At 39.4% G+C, this 26,761-nt stretch overlaps 1 protein-coding gene across 1 annotated transcript; it reads left to right on the top strand.

The window, feature by feature from the left end:
• Nucleotides 1-1,568: 1,568 nt before the first annotated feature.
• On the top strand, nucleotides 1,569-26,413 carry DRG1 (developmentally regulated GTP binding protein 1). Its single transcript, XM_019426741.2, has 9 exons — nucleotides 1,569-1,718; nucleotides 2,566-2,689; nucleotides 4,614-4,789; nucleotides 11,848-11,917; nucleotides 14,933-15,102; nucleotides 17,107-17,237; nucleotides 18,928-19,095; nucleotides 19,371-19,493; nucleotides 25,779-26,413. The coding sequence occupies exons 1-9, from the start codon at nucleotides 1,677-1,679 to the stop codon at nucleotides 25,876-25,878; spliced, it is 1,104 nt and encodes a 367-aa protein (XP_019282286.1). The 5' UTR covers nucleotides 1,569-1,676; the 3' UTR covers nucleotides 25,879-26,413.
• Nucleotides 26,414-26,761: the final 348 nt, after the last annotated feature.

Below are 26,761 nucleotides of genomic sequence, written 5' to 3'. Positions count from 1 at the left end.
CAATTAATTCCTTAAGTACTTTGAGTTAGGAAAGACCTGCTGATTTGATTTTATCTGTCTTTTAAGACTGATCATCATATCCCATTCCAGCTGGACTTCCTCTCCTCTTCTTCCCTCCTCCATTACCAATGGTAGAGGATCTAATTACCTCATCACCCCTTAATTTATTTATGAAAAGGCTGAGGTTAAAAAAAAAGAACAACGAAACTACTAGGCCCTTTGGGGATCTGATGTAAAAGCTTTCCTTTCCCCATCCCCTCCCTTATGCCTAATAAAACCTCCTTTTCTGTCTCTGGCAAGTTGGACTTGTTCTTACTTACAAATTTATATAAATAAACTTCCCTCCCAGGGCTGAGTGGAGGCCAGCCTTGTGGGTTAAGCCTAGCCCAGGGACTCCCAGTGGATCAACCAATCTATCAACAAGAATTCATTGATCCCACAGGAAGCTGCTTTCAAAACCAGCACATAGCTCCTGGATGTCCTGGCTTCCTCTGCACAAGACATTCAGGGAAGAGGATTGTCTTTTGCAATTTTTAATTTTATTATTACACAAGTAATACATGCATAACATTCATCTTTTTAAAAAATTCAAAAGATGTAGATGTAGAATAACAAGTGAAAGTCTTTCTTCCTCTCTCCTTGTATCCCATTCCACTGTTAGGAGCTTGAGACTGTATCCTTTTATTCAGACCTTTAAACAATGCACTTTCATACACGTATACCTATATAAACACCTCATTTAAAAAAATAACATAAATGGGATCACAACGTAGGTGGTTATTTATTCATTTTTAAACAGTATGTCCCGTACATCTTTCCAGTCAGACCTCACAGATCCGTTTTAATGGCTCAAATAGTGTTTACGTTATTTATCCATTTCCCTACTGATAGGCCTTTAACATAGTTTCATAGTTTTCAGTATTACAAGCTATGTTACAAACACTGGTACTGACATTTATCCATTCAACCATGCACTTATTGCAGGTTCACCATGTGCCACACACTGCACTCGGGGTTAGGGACAGACAAAACAAGACACCTAAATATAGTTTTGAATGACTGAAAGGGGGCATTTTCTTTTTCCAAGAGGGCGAGACAGGCCGAAGATCAGTCTCTATTCAACCTAGGAGGCCGAGGGGTTCGCCGGGGTCTGTCCCCAGCTGTGAAAAGGGGCCTCCGGACCCGTAGGTGCTGGTGAGGAAGAGAAGTAGATGGTCTGAGTGAGCTTTTCACTCACGCCGGGCGTTGACGCCCAAGGTCGGAGGGCTGCGGCTCTGTCCGGCAGTAACCAGAAGCCACTATCACACACCACGCGCGGGGGGCCGGGCGCGGAAGAGTACGTGGGCGCAGGACCGGTGGGGCGGGGCCGAGCGGCGCGCGACCCTCCGCGCGCTCGGGGAGGTACAGACCAGGTCGGCCTCTCTGGCCCCCGCTCTCGCGGGCTCTATGACACCGCGCTGGCTCGCGGGACGGGGCGGGGTTGATTGAAGGGGAGGAGATTACCCTAAGCTGTACATCTCGCGGTGAACCTTGCGCGAAGTCTCTCGCGAGAAGTAGGAAGTACCGCGCTTGCGCGCTGCAGTAACGCCTGGTGGCCTTAGCAGGTCCGCAGGCTGCTGTGTGAGGGGAGGTAGGCTGTGTGCAGGCCACTACGCCCCCCCGGGTGACTCGCCGCCATGAGCAGCACCTTAGCCAAGATCGCGGAGATCGAAGCCGAGGTAATGGGCACAGCTGGCGCTTCACTCTCCCTCGGAGCGTTCCTTTTTCGGCAGTGTTGCCCTTGCCTGTACTCCCTTCAGCCGCGTCAGGACCGGGCCTGCGTTCTCCGACTCCTCTCAGCCCGGCCCCGTGTCCCCCCACTCCCCTCAGCCTCCGCCGGAGCCCCCCGCCTCCCCTTAGCTCGGACCTTGCACCTTGGTCGGTACCCCGTTCCAGTGTTCGGCTCCTGTCCGAACATCGTTCCTCTCAGTCTTCCTTTTCTGTGGTCAACACCGAATCCTCTTCCTCTCTGTGGTCCAGCCCTGACCAGCTCACGTACTTCGTTCAGTATCTTTCTTCAGCGTTCAAAACCCTTCTCCCTTTCCCCCAATCTCTACTTGATGGCTGAATTTCCCAGAGTATTGCTCCCGGGAATGGATCTGGGATAACATCTGTGGTAGCTGTTGATTCCACACGAATTACTATGTGATTGTATTGTCTGAAGTGCTCAGAGCTCTTTAAAATCGGGAAAGTGGTGACCCTGTATCAGACGGTGCATATCAGGTACAAGCATTGGAAAAGGAATCCACAGCTCAGTTTTAGTCTGATCTGTGAATGCTAATTGTAATGACCTTGGTCATGTCTTCTTTTTGGGCCTCAGTTGTTTGTTCTGAAGTGAGAATGGGCTGGATGATGAAGAGAATGGATTTTTACACCCCCCCCCCCCTTTTTAAAGTCTGACTAAAATGGGTATACTGACAGTAGGATCTGGAAAAAAAATCATTCAGATTCGAGGGAGCATTCATTCTGGATATTTTACCCTGTGGGAACTGCTTCTGATTTATGACTGTGATTCCTCCCTTACAGATGGCTCGGACTCAAAAGAACAAGGCCACAGCACACCACCTAGGGCTGCTTAAGGCTCGCCTTGCTAAGCTTCGTAGAGAACTCATTACCCCCAAAGGTGGTGGTGGTGGTGGGCCAGGAGAAGGTTTGTGTTTTTCTTAAGCATTGGTTTGTTTTGGTTTGGGGTTTTTTGGTGTATTTTCTATCAAAATAATATAGCTGTATGGTTTAAAAATAATTAAAAAATTTCTATCAAAGTAGGTGCTCCTGGTTGGCTCAGTTAGTAGAGAATGTGACTCTTGATCTTGGGGTTGTGAGTTTGAGCCCCACATTGGGTGTAGAGATTACTTAAAAATAAAACCTTAGGGGTGCCTGGGTGGCTCAGTCAGTTGAACATCCGACTCTTGATTTCAGCTCAGGTCATGATCTCACGGTTTGTGGGTTCAAGCCCCACATCGGGCTCTGCGCCGACACTGCAGAGACTGCTTGGGATTCTTTCTCTCCTCTCTTTCTGCTCCTCCCCTGCTTGCTCACTCTCCCTCTCAGAACAAACAAACAAATAAGTAATTAATTAAAACAAAAATCTTTAAAAAAGTCTATCAAGGTAGATTTGTATTTTCTAATTCTAAATTCTTGAGCTGTGCTTATTTCAGTCTGCTGATTTCAAAGGCAAATGAGTATTTTCTAGGTAATGAACTAGTGTTCTATATATATCTTTTTATTTAAAAAAAATTTTTTATGTTTATTTCTGAGACAGAGAGAGACAGAGCATGAGTGGGGGAGGGGCAGAGAAAGAGGGAGACACAGAATCAGAAGCAAGCTCCAGGCTCTGAGCTGTCAGCACAGAGCCCGACACGAGGCTTGAACTCACAAACCATGAGATCATGACCTGACCTGAAGTCGATCGCTCAACCGACTGAGCTACCCAGGTGCCCCTATATATCTTTTTTTAAAGTTTATTTATTTATGTTTGTAATCTCTACACCCAATGGGGCCCGAACTCACGACCCCAACATCAAGAATTGTATGTATGCTTTTCTCAGAATGTAGGCATAACCTATGTCCCAGGAGTTCTACTTCTGGGGGCAAGCCTATCAAAAATGCATACATAAGTCATCAAAAGAAATGTACAGACTTGTTCTTAATCCCAAGCAGAAAACTCCCAGATGACCATCAACAGCAGAATAGTTAAGTACATTGTGATATATTATATTTATAAAATGGAATGCTGGACCAAAATGAGAAATCAAATGGGACTGATCTATTGTCATAGAAGTCAGAATGGCAGTTATTCTTTTGTCAGTAATAGCAGGATTGGGGGATGAGGGGGCTTCTGAAGATGGTGAATATGATTTCTTGTGGTGGATGCTGATTACTTAGCTGGTTTGCCTTGTGATAATCAGACACTTTTCTATGTGTATCTTTATGCTTCAATAAAAGGTTTAAAAAAGAAAAAAAGACAGCCAGACAGGAGCCCTTATGTATATCTTGTATTGATCCCAAAGAGGTTTTCATTGGCTTACAGGAATATGTACATACATACATCAACAAAATAAAAAATAAGGATATTGGTGCAAAGGGAAATGTAAGTAGGAAGAATAAGTTGAAGCCAAGAGAGATAAAATTGGGACCAAAAATAATGTCATAAAGTCTGTACACTTCCTAGAGGAGGGCCATAAATTTGCCTTTGAACTTGTTTGCAGCCATTACCAAAAAAAAAAAAAGAAAAGAAAAGAAAAGCAAACCTAGTTAATCATACAGTTCTTAGAGTTTGTAAGACAAAAAAGAAACCCATTTTTTAGATCAATTATTATATAACCTTCGAGCCTAAAATACTATGGGTGCTAGAAATGTATATAACAGTGAAGAATAAAGTTTCTAAGTAAATATTCCATGTTAATTGCTCTAGGGAAAATTTTGTGTGCTTAAGTTCTGGAAAGGTAAACTGTAGAAAGCTGGAGAAATATGTCCTAGATGGATAGACTACTAGAATGTGAAAGGAATTACCTGAATCTCAACATTTTAAGAGATAACTTTCCTCTTCTTTTTGATATTTATTGATGTTTTAGGTTTTGATGTGGCCAAGACAGGTGATGCTCGAATTGGTTTTGTGGGTTTTCCATCAGTGGGGAAGTCAACACTACTTAGCAACCTGGCGGGAGTATATTCTGAGGTGGCAGCTTATGAGTTCACTACTCTGACCACTGTGCCTGGTGTCATCAGATACAAAGGTGCCAAGATCCAGGTGAGTCAGGCCTGCAGGCCACAGAAGGGAAGAAATCCAGTCTTTCGTTAATTTAAAAAGCACTTATGGGAAGCTGTGCGTATGCCAGGCCTAACCTTTGAACTACTAGGCCCTTTCTATCTAGCAAACATGATAGAATAGTACATACAGACAGTAATACAGTGGGATAGTTTCTGTCAAAACACATAGAAAGAAGGGACTGCTTTTTCACCTGAGTATATTGGGGGAAGGTCTGGTAGAACTAAAAAAGCTTCGTGTAGAAAATGACAATGGAGGAGTGTCTGGGTGGCTCAGTCGGTTGAGCGTCTGACTCTTGATTTTGGCTTAGGTCATGGTCTCATGGTTCGTAGGATTGAACCCCATGTTGGGCTCTGTGCCTTGGACTGACTATCTCTCTCTCTCACAAAATAAATAAACGTTAAAAAAAAAAAAAAAAAGAAAATGACAGTGGAGGTGGGTCTTGAAGTTCAAGTAGAATTTTATCAGCCAGAGAAGGTAAAGCGCAATTTCAGGCAGCCATAATGGTAAATAGCTTGCTGTGGTGCAAGCTTAGGTGTAGACAGGAGTGGTAGAAACTGAATCCGGAAAAGTAGGTTGGAGCTTAATTATGAAGGCCCTTCTGTGCCTGCTAAGGAAGTTGAATTTTATCTTATATGTAGCTAGGAACCATCAGAAGCTTTTAAAAAAAGAAATAACATGATAAAATCCTTTTTGGAAGATAATTCTTATCTGTGAGGCCTGATGAAGTTAGTGTCCTGAGTTTTTCTTAGATAGATGGTAGATTTAGGGCTCCCGAATGAAGAGTTCCTTTGGGTATGGAAGAAGGTGTACGTAAATGTAAGATATAACGGAACATATTCTTGTTGGCTGCACAGCTAAGAAAGCAAGATTCTAATTTTTTTTTTTTTTTTTTAAGATTCTGAATTCTATGACATTTGAATCTAGGCTGGAGGTTCCCAGACTTGCTTGATTCACAGCACCCTTAGTGTCTTAGTAATTATTTCCTGACAACTTTTCTTCTCTCAGTAATTTTTCATGGTACTCCAGGCCAAAATAAATACCTAATTGTTCAGTTTGTTAGGTCCAAGCAACAACCTAAGTATTTATGTCCTTACAGCTACAGTTATTTATTAATGGGATGTGTGCACTGTTGGGTACCACATAACTTCTCAAACCATGGAATCAGATTGGATACCACCACATTTGTTTCCTTTTCCACATTGATTTTTGTGTGGTGCTTTTTATTATAGCCACTGATGAAAAATCTAACTTCCCAAAATTTCGATCTGACATAATTGAAAGCAGTGTAGTAGGCTGTAGTGTTGAAATTGTGAAGTATGTGGAGCTAGTAGTTTCCTCATTGTCTGACATATATCAAGAATTGCTGTTTCTCTTGAAAATTTAGAATATCCCATGGGACTCTGAGTTCTCTGTGGTGCCACAGAGTACCTTGGCTCATTGTTAGGGAACTCTTGGTGTAAGCATTTGTTTTCCCTCTTGCTGAGCTATGCAGAGAGTTGTAAAGTGTATTCATACTTCTTTATTATAGAATCTGAAGTAGGAAGGGACCAGTATCTTGGTAATATCTTCTTTCCTTTTTTTTAATGTTTATTTATTAAAAAAAAAAATTTTTTTTTTTTTTAAATCAACATTAAAAAAAAATTTTTTTTTTTAACCTTTATTTATTTTTGAGACAGAGAGAGACAGAGCATGAACAGGGGAGGAGCAGAGAGAGAGGGAGACACAGAATCTGAAACAGGCTCCAGGCTCTGAGCTGTCAGCACAGAGCCAGACGCGGGGCTCGAACTCACGGACCGTGAGATCATGACCTGGGCCGAAGTCAGACGCTTAACCGACCAAGCCACCCAGGCGCCCCAAAAAAAAAAAAAAAATTTTTTTTAACGTTTATTTATTTTTTGAGAGAGAGAGACAGAGTATGAGCAGGGGAGGGGGAGAGAGAGAGAGGGAGTCACAGAATCTGAAGCAGGCTCCAAGCTCTGAGCTGTCAGCACAGAGCCCGACGCAGGGCTTGAACTCACAAGCAGTGAGATCATGACCTGAGAGGAAGTTGGACGCTTAACCGACCGAGCCACCCAGGTGCCCCATAATGTTTATTTATTTTTGAGAGAGAGAGAGAGTGTGTGTGTGCTAGCACTAGCTGGTGGGCGGGGAAGCGGGGTGGGGAGGCGGGTGCAGATCCAGAGGGAGACAGAAGATCCGAAGTAGGCTCTGACAGCTGACAACAGAGAGCCCGATGCAGGGCATGAACTTATGAACCTTGAGATCATGACATGAACCTAAATTGACACTTAACTGAGCCATCCAGGAGTTCCACCTGGTAGTATTTTCAATGGCTTTTTTTTTTCCTGCTGGTTAGGTGCCCATGCAGATCTTTCTGGTACTCCATGTTCAAATGTATATAATAAGAGTGAGGATGCTTGGGCATATCTGGACCACTGCTTGATTGCATCTTGTTTCAGAGTCTTACTGATAATCACAGTTTTGGCAGCTCCTAGAATAACCTCTTCCCTGATGAGATGCCATTGACATCTCTTTTAGGGCTTCTGAGTGTATCAGAATAAAGAGTTACTTAGCCCCTCTCTTTACTTGTGTTTCCCACAAAGCATTCATTTCGGTGTCTCCTGACCTTTTAGGTGTTTTCCCCCTTTTTTGCATGGTGCTTTCTTTTCTGCCTATGCACTCTCCTCTCTTTTTCCTTCCCTTCTGACTTTCTCCAGAAACCAAGTTAAGGAGTACACAACAGGATTAAGATGACTGCCCTCGAATGTTTTTTAAATTGGTTGTTTTGTGGCAGAGCACTCATTATCTGTGACTTGGAAGGGAGAGGTGTACAAAATTAGAACCATTTACTACTAAGAATTATAAGGAGGGAGATTTCTGGGTTTTTTGTTAGGAAGGATGATGTTTTTTAATAGTAAAGGTGTCTAAAAATGGAATGGTACCTCCTGAGACAAAGAATTACTACGTCTGTAGGTGACTGAACCACCACTTACCAGGGATGTTATAAAGAAAATTGATATATCACATAGGTGGAAATTAGCCTGCAGAGAGGATGTTCAGTTTTTAAAATTATGGGGCTTGTTTTCACCTTGCTAGTGTCCCTAGCACTCCTGTTGTTCTATGTATATAATTGATTTGCATATTTAAGTTAGTTGCTTTAACCTCTAAAGGCATTTGAGTTTGAATTAGTTTAACATTGAATTCTTAAAATCCTACAGTTTCATGATTTAAACAAATATTTATTCTTTTCTTATCTCTTGGTTGTAATATGAAATTCAGATATGTTAAGCATGGGTTATTTTATTGAATGAAATTTGATTGCCACGTCTAGAGCCATATCACCCTAAATGTGCCTTGATATTGTCTGAAATTTAGTTGCCACATTTAAATGGTTCATTCTAACCTTAAAGGTATTTCCCTCTCAAGACAAGCTAAAATTAAGTTGTTTTTACTTTTCTAGGGCCTCAATAAATTTTCCCCTGCGTTTTAGCTGCTATAGGTAGAAAACTTGTGTTCTTTTCTCTCAGTGTAATATTCTCTTTCAGATGCTCTTTTATATGATAATATAGTCATATTCTATGTTTAAGAGTTTTAGATTATCCAGATGGATTTTCCTTTTGAGTTTTTGATAGCATCAGCGAGGTTCAGTGTATATAGTAAAGCCTTTTGCTTATGTTATGTATATATATAATGTATATTATATTATGCTTATATAATTATATAGAATATATATTGTGTAAAATATATAACTAGATTATAATTATATAATTAAGTATAATATATAATTATATATATTATATATATCATATATAATACATATAGCAGAAAGATTTACTAAGTGTTAGATTATAGACTCTTTGGGAGAGTTGAAGTAGACTCTAGACTTAATTTCTAGGAACAACTGATGATGAACTTTTTGTTTTTTCAAACCTCTTTATTGAGGTATAATTTACATACAATAGACTAGATAAAGTATAAAATTTAGTTAGTTTTGACATAGCTATATACTGGTGAAAACATCACCACAATCAAGATCATGAACATACCAACCCCAGAATTTTCCAAATGCCCCCTCCCTCATGGTCCCCTTCATCTCCAAGCAATTACTTATTTATATTTTGTCATTGCAGATTAGTTTACAGGTTGAGTTGTGTATAAATAAGACCATGTGTAAATATAAACGTACTCTCTTTTGGTTAGCTTCTTTCATTCAGCGTAATTATTTTGAGGTTCTCTTGTATCACTCATCTTGATGCCCCTTATGTTAATATTCTACATAATCACAGAAGAATTATTAGAGATAGATTAATATAGATGCAGTGATCACTGAACTACAGACTTCAGATTTTTACCAATTTTCCCACCAAATGCCTTCTCATTCCATGGTACATTTAGTTCTTTTTGTTCATTCTCCTGCTGTCTGTAATAATTACTCTGTCCTGTCCTTTAAGACCTTGACACTTAAAGAGTACTGAGTAATTGTTCTGTAGAATGTCCCTCAGTTTGGGTTTGTCTGATATTTTCTCATAATTAGACTGAGGTTTTAATGTATTTTTGGCAAGAATGCCCTGAAGTGATGGTGTGTCCTTCTCAGTGCATCTTATCATGGGATTACATGGTTTTTTTTTTTGTTTTCTTTTTAAATTTTTTTTAACGTTTATTTATTTTTGGGACAGAGAGAGACAGAGCATGAACGGGGGAGGGGCAAAGAGAGAGGGAGACACAGAATCGGAAGCAGGCTCCAGGCTCTGAGCCATCAGCCCAGAGCCCGACGCGGGGCTCGAACTCATGAACGGCGAGATCGTGACCTGAGCCGAAGTCGGACGCTTAACCGACTGAGCCACCCAGGCGCCCCTGGGATTACATGTTTTAAATGCTGTTGCTGACCTGCATTGGTTGGTTAAATACATTAGTATCTGTAGGATTTCTCTACTGTAAAGCTATTATCTTTCTTTTTTAAAAAGTTATTACCTTTCTTTTTGTAGTTAATAAGTATCTTGGGGGAGGTACTTTGAGAAGATACAAATCCTGTTTCTCAAACTTGCCCACTCATTTTAGCTTTCATCTGTGGATCCTGTCTGCAGTAGTTATTACTCTGCTTCTGGCCTAATAGTGATTCTTTTTTTTTCTCTTTCCTACTACATGTTTTTAATTGGAATTCTGTTTGGAAGAATTTTTCTGTCTTATTTATTCAATAGTATGTATCAATGTAGGCTCATGGATATTTATTTTATGGGTTATAGTCCAGTACTGCCATTATTTTACTACTCGTATTGTTCCAGTTTTGACAATTAGGATCTCCTTCAGGTTGGCTCTTGTGTTCTTTTCCATAAGCCCCCATCTTTTTGAGAGTACTTATTTTTTGGCAAGACAGTGCTAATCTTAGATTTTTTTCCCTGCTCTAGCCCTGAAGTCAACCACTTCTGAAGGAAGTCTAGTTTCTTTTATTGGAGAATGATGTTTAGAAATCAAGATCTGGTGTGCTTATTACTTCCCATGTAGCCTTGTAAATCAGAGTAACTAAAGTTTCCAAGACAAGGTTGATGTATTCAACATGCATTATCTTTTGTGAAGAGAGAGGATTTTGTTGTGTTACATTAGTCTTAGAGAAGGTAACATTATTATGTAGTGAAGAATAGGGAGGAGATTTGAGTAGGTTCTTGAAAGGAAAAGTTGAACTGTTTAAACACCTTCTGAATTCTTTTTCATTGTGGTTTATTTAATGTGAAGTATGTTTTTATAAGGTCAGATGGGCTTATAGCAAAAGCTAGTTTTTGTTTTTTTTTTTTTTATTATTATTTTTTTAACGTTTTATTTATTTTTGAGACAGAGAGAGACAGAGCATGAACGGGGGAGGGGCAAAGAGAGAGGGAGACACAGAATCGGAAGCAGGCTCCAGGCTCTGAGCCATCAGCCCAGAGCCCGACGCGGGGCTCGAACTCACGGACCGTGAGATCGTGACCTGAGCTGAAGTCGGACGCCTAACCGACTGAGCCACCCAGGCGCCCCAAAAGCTAGTTTTAAATGATGTTTTGATGAGCTTCAACTCTGTTCCTTGTCCATTTATGTGGATAATTCAGTATTGGCCATGCAGTGGACCCTTGGTATTTTCAGATTTTGTATATGCTCTTAACTGTTTTCAGTGGACTCTTAAGGGCTTGTGACTAATAGTTTGCAATTTTGCTGAGATGTGCATTTGATTTGTGTGCTATGAAGTTGGTTTTTATGTTCTTACTGTTAGGTATACACAGTAGGACTTCTCTGAAGTTTTACTTTACTGCATTTTCTGGGCATTTGAGCAGTCATTTTCAATTGGGAACACACATCAGAGTCACCCATGGAGCCTTTTGAAGTACATATCAACATGTGAACTTTGCTCTTCTAAATTAGAATTTGCAGGATGGGGCTCAGATATCTGCATTTAAAAAGGTTTTACAGGTGACTATTCTGTGCTCACCAGCTTAAGAATGACTGCAGAAATTTTTGTGAATTGGGCAATTTGGAAGATTGGCAAAGCTCTGAGTGTATCATGTGAATATCAAGATCCGGCTATTGTCTACAGTAAGGAATTGGTGTGGGGGGCTCAACCTTCTGAAAAGAAGGGGAATATTAGGGGAATACTAATGCAGAATAATGAGTTTGGCCCTCAAAATGTGAGGGTTTTTTTTTTTTTTTTTGATTTAAATTTTAGTTAGCCAACATACAGTGCAATATTGGTTTCAGAAAATTAAGATCTTACTTGATTTGGACTGTGATTTTGGGCAAATCACTTAACCTGTATGAACCTCAGCCAATATCCTGGTCTCAGGGTTGTTAGACATTTTAAACTAGATGTAAAGTATATAAAAAACTTGTAGCTGACATTTGGATGCATAGTAAAGTAATACACAGCTTATAAGGAAGATCAGATTCGAATCCTTTATATTTTGGGTACTTGAAAAATAAATTATTCTATTTGATCTGTTTAGATTTATGACTGTTTTTTGTGTTTGTTTTTTTTTTTTCCTTCTCTCCTTTCCCCATCCTTAATCTTGCAGCTCCTAGATCTTCCAGGTATCATTGAGGGTGCCAAGGATGGGAAAGGCAGAGGCCGTCAAGTCATTGCAGGTGAGTGGTCCAGGGCTGCCATCATTCTGGGATATCATCCGTTTATCAGGTACTGTTGCTTTAGATGGGGACTGTTGGACGTAGAGATTTTACTACAATGAAGGGCATAGTTTTACTTGACTTCTTACTGGAATAGAATGTCAGAACCTGAAGGGACCTCAGAGAGTAACAATCCAGATCTCCATTTGAGGAGAAACATTAAGGACAGGAAAAGTGAAGTGTTTCAGTCCAGTGTAGCACTGTTTGTGGCAGATTCAGAAGGATTCAGAACTAGAACTCGGGTTTCCTGACTTCCACCCATGTCTTTCCTTCTTCTTTTATGTAAAGTAAAATGTTACAGGGGTGCCTGGGTGACTCAGTTGGTTAAGTGTCACCTTCTGCTCAGGTCATGATCTCGTGGTTTGTGAGTTCAAGCCCTGCTTCGGGCTTTATGCTGACAGCTTGGAGCCTGGAGCCTGCTTTGGATTCTGTGTCTCCCTCTGTGTTTGCCCCTCCCCTGCTTGTTTTCTCTCTCTCTCTCAAAAATAAATAAACATTTAAAAAAAAGTAAAAGTGTTATAAAAGGCCAGTCATAAATTGCAACAATCTGCTACTCCACCTCTCCTCACCTCCACCGTCATTCCCCATTGGCAAATATTGTCAACTCTTCAACGGTTCTTTCTGTTTTTTACCTTCATTTTTTTTTTTTAAAGTTCATTTATTTTGAGAGAGAGAGAGAGAGAGAGAGAGAGAGAACACACGTGTGAACTAGGGAGGGGCAGAGAGGGAATCCCTAGCAGGCTCTGCACCAATAGCACAGAGCCTAATGTGGGGCTTGAACTCAAGAACTGCGAGATCATGACCTGAGCTGAAATCAAGAGTTGGTTGCTCAACTGACTGAGCCACCCAGGTGCCCTTGCCTTCATATTTTTAAATATTATGCTTATATTGCCATTTCATGATTAATTAATTAATTTTAGATATCATCTGTTGGTTTCATGTCATGGTTGAGAATTAGCTCTCTTATACTCCATACAACTTTTCCTATTTTTTTTTTTAAGATTTTATTAAAAAATTTTTTTGTGTTTAATGTTTATTTGAGAGAGAGAGGTGCGCGTGTGAGCGGGAGAGCAGAGAGAGAGGGGAACACAGTTTTCCGAGGCCAGTACTGCGCTGACAGCAGAGAGCCTGATATGGGGCCCTAACTCACGGACTGTGAGATCATGACCTGAGCTGAAGTTGGATGCTTAACTGACTGAGCCACCCAAGGGCCCCAAGATTTTATTTTTAAGTAATCTCTACACCTAATATGGGGCTTGAATTTATAACCCCAAGGTTAAGAGTCGCTTGCTTCACTGACTGAGCCAGCCAGGTCCCCACCTACCCCTTGTCTTTCAAAGAAATTATATCACAGTTTGTAGTTAACTTATCAATTGTAATTTACATTATTATGTAATGAATATATAACTTTTGTTCAATGCTAAGATAAGTAGTGTGTTGTGACTTCGCTTCTTTTCTCTTGAATCTGTTTTTGAAATTTGTTTTTCATGGAGTTAGTAATTGTTTTGTTTTATTTACATTTCTGTGTTTGCTACTGTTTTTCAAATATTCTAACAGATCAAATGCTTATCCATCGGTATTTTTCTAGATACTTAAATATAGCTCAAGAGTTACTGATTTCATTCTTTCCCCACAATCCTGACACTACTGTCCTGTACCCTGTCTTCTTTCTTTTTAATTTTATTGTCTTTTTTAAGTAGGCTCCACGTGCAGGGTGGGGGTTGAACTCACAACCCTGAGATCAAGAGTCACATGCTCTACTGACTGAGCCAGCCAGGCACCCTGTCTTCTTGCTTTAATCTGGATTGGTTGCTTTCTAGATCAGCACTGTCCAGGAGTGCAGTGTTCTGAATCTATGCTCTCCAGTATGGTAGCCCCTAAGCATGTGTGGTTGATGAGTGCTTTAAATGTGCCTAATGTGACTAAGGAACTGAATTTCAATTTTTTTTCACTTTAATTAGTTTAAATTTAAATAGCCCAGGTGGCTAGTGGAGTCTATACTGGATAGTGCAGTGCTAAACTCTTTTGCATGGCTGTCATCCTGAGACTTTCTTCTGTGTTGTTGTGTGGAATCCTCTGTTTCCTAGAGTCGGTGTTCTTTTTGGGGGTCATTTTTGTTTTGCTGAAGCACATTCTTTAGTAAACTACCAGAAAAAAGATAAATTGATAGGTAAATTTTTGTTTTTTTCATGTTTGAAAGTGTTTTTATTCTACCTTTATATTGAATTACTAATTTTAACTATTTATAGAATCATATGTTAAAAGTTATTCGTGGATGAATATCAGAAACATTATGCTAAATTAAAACGGTCAGGAACAAAAGACTGTATTTTGTATTATTCCATGTATATGAAACTTTAAAAATTGCCAAACTAACCTATGTGACAGAAAGCAGATGAGTAGTTGAATGGGAATCAAGAGGAAGATTGATTTCAGAGGTGATGGAAATGTTCTGTATCCTGCTTGCTTATGGTGGCCATATAGGTATATATATTTGTCATTAAACTGTATGACATGGACACAGTTTATTTTTTATAAATTACACTGATTATATATAATATATGTAATATATGTGTATATAATTATGCTGGTAATAAAGTTGACTAAAAATATGCTAAGCAGATGATCTTTTTTAGAATTCTTACTGTTTTAAATCTTTCTAAACTTTTTCAGGGATTTAGGTTATTGCCTGGTTCTTATCTTCATTCTGACTTGTTTTTCTGCTAGTGTATCTAGAAGTTAACACATCTTCTAGAGATACCAGCAGAAAACAAGGCATACATTGCAAATTGACTTCTGGGATCGAATTTGGTAACCTTAAGAACTTCATGTGTGTCTTTATATTAATAGGAAAAAAAAGTCCTTTGTTTCTGAATGGAATTCTACCCCTCTCAATACTCCAGCTTTTGAGTATTTGGCTTAGTTAAGTCTTTAGTGACCTTTGCTTACATATAAATTATTTTTTCCATTCTTCAGTGGCCCGAACATGTAACTTGATCCTGATTGTTCTGGATGTCCTGAAACCTTTGGGGCATAAAAAGATAATTGAAAATGAGCTGGAAGGCTTTGGCATTCGTTTGAACAGCAAACCCCCTAACATTGGCTTTAAGAAGAAGGATAAAGGAGGCATTAATCTCACAGCCACCGTAAGTGGAGGTGACATGGGTGGGACAGGCTGCTGAAGGAACTGGGGTGGAAGGATGTTGACATTTGGAAATTACCTGGCTTCTAGCACTAACTGAGGTAACACAATAACCTTGTAATGACTGACAGAGTAGGACAAGAGTCAATCTCAGACTTACCTTTGCAACTTCATTTCTTCTTTTAGGTTATTTTTTGGTATGGTATGGGAGTATAGACCAGTCTTAATGCTTGCATAAAGTAGATGGCTACTAATATCAAGTGTTTTCATTCATTCAACACAGATTTATAGAGCGCCTACCATGGGCAAAATGTTGTTTTAGGCCCTTGTTGGGAAGGGAGGGAGGTTGGAAGAGGGAGCAAAATAGACAGAAATCTCTGTCCTTACATTCTGTGTGGAAAAGTAACGAACAAAATTAATGAGTCCATACAGTATATTAGATGATGATAAATCTAAAAATTAAACTAGGGAAAAGGGATGGAGAGTGTTGGTGGGGTTGTAACAGTGGGGGAGATAGAAGTGCTTGGTTGTCAAAAGATTTTGGAAGTAGCTGGTAGGAATTACACCTGATTTGGATGTGGGTTGTGAGAGAGAGGACTATAAGATTTTTTCCTCAGCTGGAAAAATAGACTCTTATTATTAAAATAGTAGCACTTTGGGTAGGATAGGATTGGAGGGGAGGGGAAGATCAGGATATTCGGTTTGAGATGCTAGTGAGACATCCAGGTATTACCATCAAATAGGCATATGAGGAATAATCAAGGCTGGAGGTACAAATTTGGTGGTTAGCAACTGTAGAGCCATGGGCTTAGCTGAGATCACTAGGAAGTAAGTATAAATAGAAAAGAGGTTCAGGGATGGAGCTTCCTCCCCAACTCCCACCCCATGATTATAGATTGGGGAGATAGGAAGAACCAGCAAATAAGACTTCTTAGAGGAAGAAGGAGGAGAACCAGAAGAGTTTGAAATCTTGGAAGCCAAGTAAAGAAAATGTTTCATATTGGAGGAGTAATCAGTTTGCTCCATGCTGCTTGCTTCTAAGTCATATAATTGAGGTCTGAGAATTTCCTACAACATTTAACATTCTAGAGGTCCAGATAATATGACTAGCATAAAGTTAAGCTGTCCTGACCAAAAGATCTTTCCCGTTATCCTGTCATAATTGAATTTGAACATTTCATATTATTTCTGAATTTTTTGCTAAGGCTGCCATAAAACTGCTATATAGATTGGGTGGCTTGAACAACAGAAGTTTATTTTCTCTTGGGGCGCCTGGGTGGCTCAGTCGGTTAAGCGGCCGACTTCGGCTCAGGTCACTATCTCGCGGTCCGTGAGTTCGAGCCCCGCGTCGGGCTCTGGGCTGATGGCTCAGAGCCTGGAGCCTGCTTCCGATTCTGTGTCTCCCTCTCTCTCTGCCCCTCTCCCGTTCATGTTCTGTCTCTCTCTGTCTCAAAAATAAATAAAACGTTAAAAAAAAAAATTTAAAAAAAAAAGTTTATTTTCTCTTAATTCTAGAGGTGCTGGGTATCTGAGATCAAGGTACGAGCAGGGTTGGTTTCTTCTGAGGCCCCTCCTTGGTTTGTAGATGGCTGTCTTCCCTTTTTGTCTTCAGATGGTCTTCCTTCTGTGTGTCTGTATCCTAATCTCCCTCTCTTGTAAGGATATCAGTCACATTGAATTAGGGCTCATTCATATGACCTCATTTTAACTTAGTTAACTCTTTCAAGACCCTATCTTTAACCCTAAAGGTCACATTCTGAGATACTGCGGTTAGGACTTCAACATATGAATTTGGGTGGGAGTGATTCAGTCTATAGCACCTTCATTTGAGTTTAGAAAGATTATTAGTTTTCAAGTATTTCCTAATAAAAGTCATTTACTCTCATCCAGGATAACAGACTTCAGAAATGAACTTGCTCCTTAGCTAGAATTATTCGGGTACAATGATGGATACTCTTGGGAGATTTTTTTGCTCTGTGACCAGTTACTGTCTTCTGTGCTCATTTAGTGCCCTCAGAGTGAGCTGGATGCTGAAACTGTGAAAAGCATTTTGGCTGAATACAAAATTCACAATGCTGATGTGACTCTGCGTAGTGATGCCACAGCAGATGACCTTATTGACGTGGTGGAAGGAAACAGGTACTGACTACATGTACAGTCTGGTGCTTGAGTTTCAATTTAAGCCTTGTAGTGGAAACATTGGATTATGAATCTGGATATTCTAATTCTGGATATCTTGATTTTAACTCTAGCTGTGCTAGTATCTCAGATAAATAGTGGGCCTTGGTTTTGTTAGCTGTAAATTGATTTTGGTTTTTGTAAATTGAAATTGGTTTTGATTTCTTTTTTTTTTTTTTTTTTTAATTTTTTTTTTTTTTTTTCAACGTTTATTTTATTTTTGGGACAGAGAGAGACAGAGCATGAACGGGGGAGGGACAGAGAGAGAGGGAGACACAGAATTGGAAACAGGCTCCAGGCTCTGAGCCATCAGCCCAGAGCCTGATGCGGGGCTCGAACTCACGGACCGTGAGATCGTGACCTGGCTGAAGTCGGACGCTTAACCGACTGCGCCACCCAGGCACCCCAAAATTGGTTTTGATTTCTAACATCCTTCTTTGCTCTTAAATTTGGTTATGATGGTTAAATTCCCCATTTCTGTTACTTGCTGTGAACTAGGTTGTCCCCTAAGCTGTGTCATACAATGGTGGAAGGGAGTAGTTCACAATCTGCTGTCCCAGAATTAATCCATCTGAGAAAGCCTGTAGGCTATCCTGTAGAACTCAACATACTGGGCTGTATCTGTTCTCTCTAAGGGTAACCTAAGGGTATGTAGCTAAAGCCCTATTTCATGAAAAAGTACTATTATTAGTATTTTAAATTAAATAATAATTTAAGCTACTGTAAAATTTTTTCCTGGCATTTGAGCATAATATTTTTTATTTTTTATTATTTTTTATTTTATTATTATTTTTAAAATTTTATATTTATTTTTATTTTTTCCTTTTATTTTTTAAATATATGAAATTTATTGTCAAATTGGTTTCCATACAACACCCAGTGCTTATCCCAAAAGATGCCCTCTTCAATACCCATCACCCACTCTCCCCTCCCTCCCACCCCCCCATCAGCCCTCAGTTTATTCTCAGTTTTTAAGAGTTTCTTATTGAGCATAATATTTTTTAGTTGCTTTCCTGGTCATTTGTTTCTATTTGTTGGATGGATTTATTTGATTTTCATTTGAAAACAAGCAAAGGCTAATTCTTTGAGTTAGGCCATTGTATAAGTGAGGCATTTGAAGCATGAGAAGTTGTGGCTTGCTATCAATAATTAGTAGCCTTGGCTGCCCTATTGATTGGACATTAGGATTGTGACTTTGCCAGATGTTATGTTTTTTATTTAAAAAATTATCATGAAATGTTATTAAAAGTTTATTTACATTTATAATTCATAAAACAACTTTGTAGGAAATTGACTCTGAGACTTTCCCAGGGACTTACATCTAGGAAGTGACAAAGGTGGGAGTAGATTTAGTCTGTGTGACTCCAAAGCTTGTGTTTCTTCTATTGCAGTATGATCTCTCAGTAATTAGCTGCATGGCTCAGACTAGGGCCTGAGTTTTGTTCCTTCTCAACCCATAGTTTACTTTTTCAGACATTTGACCTTATTTTAGTAGGAAGCCTTTCATGGGGAGGGATTGAGGGGTTGATCTGCCTCTCGTGCCTCTTGAGAATCTCTGATTTGGGGTCCTGAGCAAGGAGATGCTAATAATCACACTGAGAGTTTTGTCAAAGGCTCCAGACTAATGTCTTATTTTATTCTATTTCTGTAGAGTTTATATCCCTTGTATTTATGTATTGAATAAGATTGATCAGATCTCCATTGAGGAATTGGATATCATCTATAAGGTGCCTCACTGTGTCCCAATTTCTGCCCATCACCGCTGGAATTTTGACGACCTATTGGAAAAGATCTGGGACTATCTGAAGCTAGTGAGGATGTAAGTCTTAGTGGAAAGGGTCATATTGCTGTAGGAATTAAACCAGACTGTCCTAAAATGATACCTCCTGGAACTCATTAACATAATTTGTCTTGTATAATTAATATACAAGTATATTAATTTCTATCATGTGCCAGGCCATATTGTGGGCACTTTCTTCCTCAAGTTGAAAGTTATCTGTGTCTGATCTTCTCAGGGGTGATGGAGGGTTGATTTGCATTTAACACATGAAACGTTCCAAGAAGTAAGCAATCTCTGCTCCCTCTCTGTCCTAGTTACACCAAACCCAAAGGCCAGTTGCCAGATTATACATCCCCAGTGGTACTGCCTTACTCTAGGACCACGGTGGAGGATTTCTGCATGAAGATTCACAAAAATCTTATCAAAGAATTTAAATAGTGAGTATCATGGGCATGTAGTGCCTTCTTTTCCATGGGAGCTACTGATTCCACTAACTACCAATTCTTAGGGTAGCATTAAAGAAAGAATTAAAGAAGCATTAAAGCATTAAAGAAAATGGGCATCAGGGAAACTGCTGAAATGCTTGCTTGGTTAGAACTCTGCAATGTCTTCCTAAAACCATGCTAAGTTGGAGCAGGAAGAGCTCTAGAAGCCTCATCGGGTCAGGAGAGCTGACAGTACAAAGGGCTCTGACTTTATTCTGTTAATTCATGTTCCTCTTGGCAAACACAAATGTGAATTCTTCTTGCCAGGATCATATTGGCCTCCAGTGGTTACTGAGACCAACTCTAAACCTTAAGCATGGGTAAATTTCCCTAAATCTCTTTCATATACTTTTCATTGCTGATACAGGCTGAAAAAAAAAAATTCTAACAGGCTGAAAAAAAAAAATTCTAACATTATATATTTTTTTTTTTTCAACGTTTTTTATTTATTTTTGGGACAGACAGAGAGAGACAGAGCATGAACGGGGGAGGGGCAGAGAGAGAGGGAGACACAGAATCGGAAACAGGCTCCAGGCTCCGAGCCATCAGCCCAGAGCCTGACGCGGGGCTCGAACTCACGGACCGCGAGATCGTGACCTGGCTGAAGTCGGACGCTTAACCGACTGCGCCACCCAGGCGCCCTCTAACATTATATTTTGAGCTAAGTGAGCTAATTTTCTTTTTTTTTTTCTTTTTTTTTTTTCTTTTTCTTCTTTTTTTTTTTTCTTTTTCTTTTTTCTTTTTTCTTTCTTTTCTTTTTTTCTTTTTCTTCTTTTTTTTCTTTTTTTCTTCAACGTTTTTTATTTATTTTTGGGACAGAGAGAGACAGAGCATGAACGGGGGAGGGGCAGAGAGAGAGGGAGACACAGAATCGGAAACAGGCTCCAGGCTCCGAGCCATCAGCCCAGAGCCCGACGCGGGGCTCGAACTCACGGACCGCGAAATCGTGACCTGGCTAAAGTCGGACGCTCAACCGACTGTGCCACCCAGGCACCCCGAGCTAATTTTAGACTTACAGAAAAGTTGAAAAATTAGGTAAAGAGTTTCCTTATATCCCTCACCACATTTCTGATGTTACCAGCTCACATAACCATAGTACAGTTATCAGGAATAGAAATTAGCATTGGTATAGTATTAACTAATTTTTAGGCCTTATTTGAGATTTATTTATTTTTTTTATTTAAGTAATCCTACACCAAACATGGGGCTTGAACTCACAACCCTGAGATCAAGAGTCCCATGCTCTTCTTTTTTTTTTTTTTTTTTTTAAGTTTTTTTTTTGTTTGTTTATTTTATTTTTGAGAGAGAGAGAAAGAATGCGAGTGGGTTAGGGCAGAGAGAAAGGAGACACAGAAGCAGAAGCAGGCTCCAGGCTCTGAGCTGTCAGCACAGAGCCCAACGCAGGGCTTGAACTCACGAGCCGTGAGATCATGGCCTGAGCCTGAGTTGGACGCTCAACCGACTGAGCCACCCAGGCGCCCCATGAGTCACATGCTCTTCTGACTGAGCCAGCCAGGTGCCCTTTATTTGAGTTTTAATACCTTTTCTACCAGTGTCCATTTTGTATTTCAGGAATCTACGTGGCATATAGTTGTTACTTCTCCTTAGTCTTCCAGTTTTTCAGTCTCCCAGTAATATTTCTTTAGCCTTTCACTGTCTTTGATGACCTTGGCACATTGAAGAGTACTGGTCAGTTATTCTGTAGAATGTCCCTCACTTTGGGTTTGTTCAGTGTTCTCTCACGACTGAAGTGACACGCATTTTTGGTAAGAATATCACAAAAACTATGACATATCCTCAATGCATCCTATCACAAGAATCATGATGTCAGTATATCCTATTGATAGTGATATTTACTTTAATCACTTGGTGAAGTTGGTGTTGGTTCGGATTCTTTACTGTAAAAATAGTATTTTTCTTTCTTTGTATTTGGTAAATATTTTGGGGGAGTTACTCTGAGACTATGCAAATCATGTTTCTCTTGCTGATTTTAGTACCTATCAGTGGAGCTTGTCGGCAACTTTTATTGCAGTGTTGTTTGTCTAATGGTGATTCTTTATTTCCCTCTTTGATTTTACATTTATTTACTGGAGTTCTGTGAGTTAGAGCTATTGCTTCTCTCCTATTAATTTAATTCATAATTATATTGGTATGAGCTCTTGGGTATTTTTTCCATGGGCCATAATCCAGTACTACCATTATTTTGTTACTCAAAGTGTTCTAGGTTTGGCAGTTAGGAACTCCTTCAGTTGGCTCCTGTGTTTTTAGTAAACTGCCTTTTTTTTTTTTTTAAGCATTTCCTTACTTTTTGGCACTACTAGATGTTCCTGATTCATAATGATTTTTTCCCTGCACCACCCCTGGAATCAGTCACTTCTCCAAGAAGCCCTGGTATACAAGATGTGTGTGCTAGGTGTGTTCATTGTTAGTGGGCTGTCATTGTTTATAGGCCGTTTCAGCAGACAGCTAGGAAGTGTATGTATGGATACTAACCCATGCTTACATCTTTATTTCTGTATCTCTCTTGTCCTTCCTATTTATCCATCTATTTACCCACCCTCGCATCCTTATCTTAAAAACCATGAATTTAGGGACGCCTGGGTGGCTCAGTCAGTTAAGCATCCGATTCTCGTTTCGGCTCAGGTTGTGATCTCATGGTCGGAGATCAAGCCCTGCATTGGGCTCTGCACTGATGGTGCTTCTGTCTCCCTCTCTCTGCCCCTCCCCTGCTGATACACACACAAACACACACACACATTTTTTCTTTCTCTTTCGTAAATAAATAAATAAATACATGCATACATACATAAATACATAAATAAAAAACAAAAACCTGTGAGCTTATATGGTTACCTCTGATTCCAGTTCGACACCACAGGGTTTGTTTTAAAGCCTTTTCCTTTTTCTTATTTTTAACATCTTTCTTCAACCATGAGAAACCTGGCTATCATTACTTAATCTACTTATTTACTTAATTCTAGTATGTGTGTGTGTATGTGTATATATATATATATATATACATACACACACACATATATACATATATATATACATATGTAGTAGTTCAGAATTGCAACCTATAACCCTATGAGAAATATTTTAACTAACTGGATTACAGTATCTATGAATAGTTCTTTTCAACTCTATGGGCTGAAATTTAAAAAGTTGTTTTAAAATTGAAGAAAATAGAAAATCATTGTAGAAGATCAGGAAAATATGGAAATAATGACATTTTAAAAATACTTGTTTTTTGTCCATTGATTGATGAATGGATAAAGAAGATGTATACACACACATACATGCACTGGAATATTATTTGGCCATAAAAAGGAATGAAATCTTGCCATTTGCAATGATATGGATGAATCTAGAGGGTATAATGCTAAGTGACATAAGAGAAAAACATACCATATGATTTCACTCATGTGGAATTTAAGAAACAAAACCAATGAGAGAAACCAAGAAACAGACTCTTAATTATAAGAAACAAACTGATGGTTACCAAAGGGGAGGTGACTAGGAGGTGGGGGGATGAGTTTTAAATAGGTGATAGGGATTAAGGAGTGCACACTTGTCTTGTTGAGCACTGGGTGATGTATGAATTGTTGAATCACTATATTGTACATCTGAAACTAATATGACACTGTTAACTGACTGAAATTAAAATAAAACTTGGGGTGCCTGGGTGGCTCAGTCAGTTAAGCACCTGACTTCAGCTCAGGTCATGATCTCACGTTTTGTGGGTTTGAGCTCCATAGTGGGCTCTGTGCTAACAGCTCAGAGCCTGGAGCTTGCTTCAGATTCTGTGCCTCCCTCTCTCTCTCCCCCTCTCCCCTGCTTGTACTCTGTCTCTCTCTACCTCTCAAAAATAAATAAATGTAAAAGAATAAAAAAAATAATATACTTAAAAAAATAAAAATACTTGGGGTGCCTGGTGGCTCAGTCAATTAAATGTCTGACTTCAGCTCAGGTCATGATCTCGCAGTTTACGAGTTTAAGCCCCATGTCACCCTCTGTGCTGACAGGTCAGAGGCTGGAGCCTGACTCAGATTCTGTATCTCTCTCTCTCTCCCTCTCTCTTCCTTTCCCTGGCTCATGCTCTGTCTCTGTCTGAAAAATAAACAAAAAAAAAAATAAATAAAAATACTTGTTGCTGATCCTAAGAATATTAGAAGAGTGAAGACCTTTATTAAGCTTGACATTCCTTTAATCCAAAATAACTAAATTCCATGTGCAGGTGCTAATTTTCACTATCCTCAAACCATTATATTTTAGCATATATTTCAGTTAATGCAGGAGAGTCTTGTGAAGTTAGATATTTTCCATTTTCAAATGTGATAGATTTCTAGATAATTCTTACCTTCCATGGTGGCAGGACGCTGTTCTAAGCCTCTAGAGAACTGTAAGTTAGCCAGGGAATTAAATGAGGAAGGAGAAAAATATTTTGGAGAAGAGACCTATCAAAGCAAATAGAGGGGCGCCTGGATGGCTCAGCTGGTTAAGCATCTGACTTCAGCTCAGGTCATGATCTCACAGTTTGTGAGTTTGAGCCCTGCATCAGGTTCTGTGCTGACAGCCTGGAGCCTGCTTCGGATTCTGTATCTCCTTCTCTCTCTGCCCCTCCCCTGCTTGTGCTCTGTCTCTCTCTCCCTCAGAAATAAAATAAACATTTAAAAAATAAAAAATAAAAATAAAAAAACCAAACAGAATTTTGTTTGGTTGCTATTTTTCTGTTTTCTTTCTTTTTTTTAACTTTTAAAGTTAAAAAATTTTGTAGCACATGCACTAGGAAGGGGCAGAGAGAGAGGGAAAGAGCATCCCAAGCAGGCTCCAGGCTGTCAGTGCAGAGCCTGATGCGGGGCTCGATCTCACAAACCTTGAGATCATGATTTGAGCCGATATCAAGAGTTGGATGCTTAATGAACTGAGCCACCCAAGGCACCCATCTTTTTTTTTTGATGATGAAACAAAGAGCATTTTAACCATCTTAATAAAAATTCAGCTTTAGGCCTACTAATTATAACATTTGTCCTTGTTGCATTCTTTTTATGTCCTTGACCACATGTACATTTCCTTTGATCATTTACTATGTGTTTTCTGTGTGTTGCAAGATTCACATCATTTTTATAACCATGTTTTTTGTATTTTTTGCTACTTTACATAGTTTTCTTGTCTTCATACACAGACCTTTCCCTTTTAATTACTTTAATCTAGGATTAGTAATAATATGGCCTTTGATATGTTTTGGTGCATTGCTCTCCAAAAGGGCTGAACCTGTTTACACTGCCATCAATAAAATAGGAGGCACTGATATTGCCGCAGGCATTGAATATGATTATTAAAAACTAGTTTTCTAGTTTAAGATTATAAAATGGTCACCTTGCATTTATCTTGCTTGTTAGTGCATTGAAAAATTTTATGTATATTTGTTTTACTAATGGTGTTGTATCTGTAACTGTCATTTATCTGTTTTCCACAAAGTGAAATCTCGTTCAGTGATTTCTTTTTGGAACATAGGTTTTTAAAGATGTTTTGTTGCAAAGACCATATAATTACAACATGGCCACCTTTTTCTATGGCTTGGTACAAAATTCTTAGCCTCTGTGAGGCAGGTCTTAATGTTTTGTTCAATTTCCGTTACTAGCACAACAAATTTTTAGTATTGGAGGCCTGTAGATAAAAATTATCTTCATAAATTCAAAAAATCAGGAGAACATACTAGTTACGGTGTCTTGGGAGGGAGGAAGAATTTTCCTAGCATGGCTGAGGAGGGAGGTGCTTTATGGTTTTAGTAGACCCAATAAAAACTGGTATTCGGTAACAGTCTGTAACTGACAGTATAAGAATCAGTTTTCAGTCTGAATTATTTCAGTGTATTTTTCTATAACCCTTATTTTTTCCTTTTAATTTTAAATTAGTCTTGTAACATTTCTCATTTGTGTTTTTTCTCTTTGACTTTCCTAAATTGGCTCTGGAAGAAGAGGAACCACACAACTTCCAAAATTTTTTGCCACTTTGTATCTGAAGGTGCCATTGTGCTATACTGCCGGGAAAGCTAATACCTCTGGGCTTTGAATTTGGTCCTTGACTCTGGAGAGGGGATTTTGGCTGTTGTAAGCCTATAGTTCTTAAGAGCTAGAATGCTAAATCTGAGCAGAAAGGTGGCATCCAGGTAAATAGGGTAGAAGCTAGGTGATTATTTACACTGACTATTTTTTTTATTTCCCTTCTCTACAGCGCTCTGGTCTGGGGTCTGTCTGTGAAACACAATCCTCAAAAAGTGGGTAAAGACCATACGTTGGAAGATGAGGATGTCATTCAGATTGTGAAGAAGTGAAACCTACTCCTCTGCCGGGCCAACCACAAGAGCTTTCCCCATGACTAAGCACCCTACCCGAGACCCCTTCTGGCTTTGGCAGCCAGTGGATCAGGATTCAGGGGAGGGAAATGGAGGCACCCAAACTGGAACTTTACTTATCTTAACTTGGTGTCACCTTGTAAATTCAACTGCATAAAGGACCTGGTAAGCCAGCCAGCTATATGCAGTTCACGTGTCATTGTCAGAATTTGTTTTGGGATGGACTGAATGAAGATGACTATGTACAGTGAGGCAGCTGCAGAAGGGGTTATTTGGGAGCTTGGTTTTGAGTGTGAAATGGATAAAAATGTGACTGCAACATCTTACTTGATGTTTAGTCATGGGAAACCCTTCCAACTGGATGTGGCCTTCACTCTTCTCAAGTGGCCTTTCACAGATGATACTGGAAAGAGGAAGGACTTGATGTAAGTTAACTGATTATTCCCTGCAAGGCTAGCCCATGTGGGAGATGGTGTTATGTAGCAGTTGAGTAAAGTACTCTGACCAGACGCAAGATTTCGAATTGCATGGCCACTTCTAATTAGCTTTGAAACCCTGCATAAATTATACAACCTCTATAACCATCAGTTTCTTCATGTAACATGGAGATGGTAATAGCACTTGTGTTCTAGAGTGGAGATTGTTAGTATTAAGGGAGATAGTACTTGTCAAATACTTAGCACGGTATCTGGCATGTAAGTGCTTAGTGAATGTTGGCTCTTATCATTGGTCTCTTTCCTTTACCTGAGCAGAGGTTTGTGTGTCCACATATGTGTATGTATGAAGGTGGGATGTTAGATGGAAAGGTGAGGTCAAGACTATTTAAGAGGGCACTAAGGGCATAATCAGAGGTTTTTCCTGG

This window comes from Panthera pardus, unplaced genomic scaffold (assembly GCF_024362965.1).
Source record: "Panthera pardus isolate Hobbes unplaced genomic scaffold, ASM2436296v1 HiC_scaffold_15, whole genome shotgun sequence".
In the NCBI taxonomy this organism is placed as follows: Eukaryota; Metazoa; Chordata; class Mammalia; order Carnivora; family Felidae; genus Panthera; species Panthera pardus.
The sequence above is the reverse complement of the archived record's forward strand: the minus strand, read 5'-3'. Positions and strand labels throughout refer to the sequence as shown.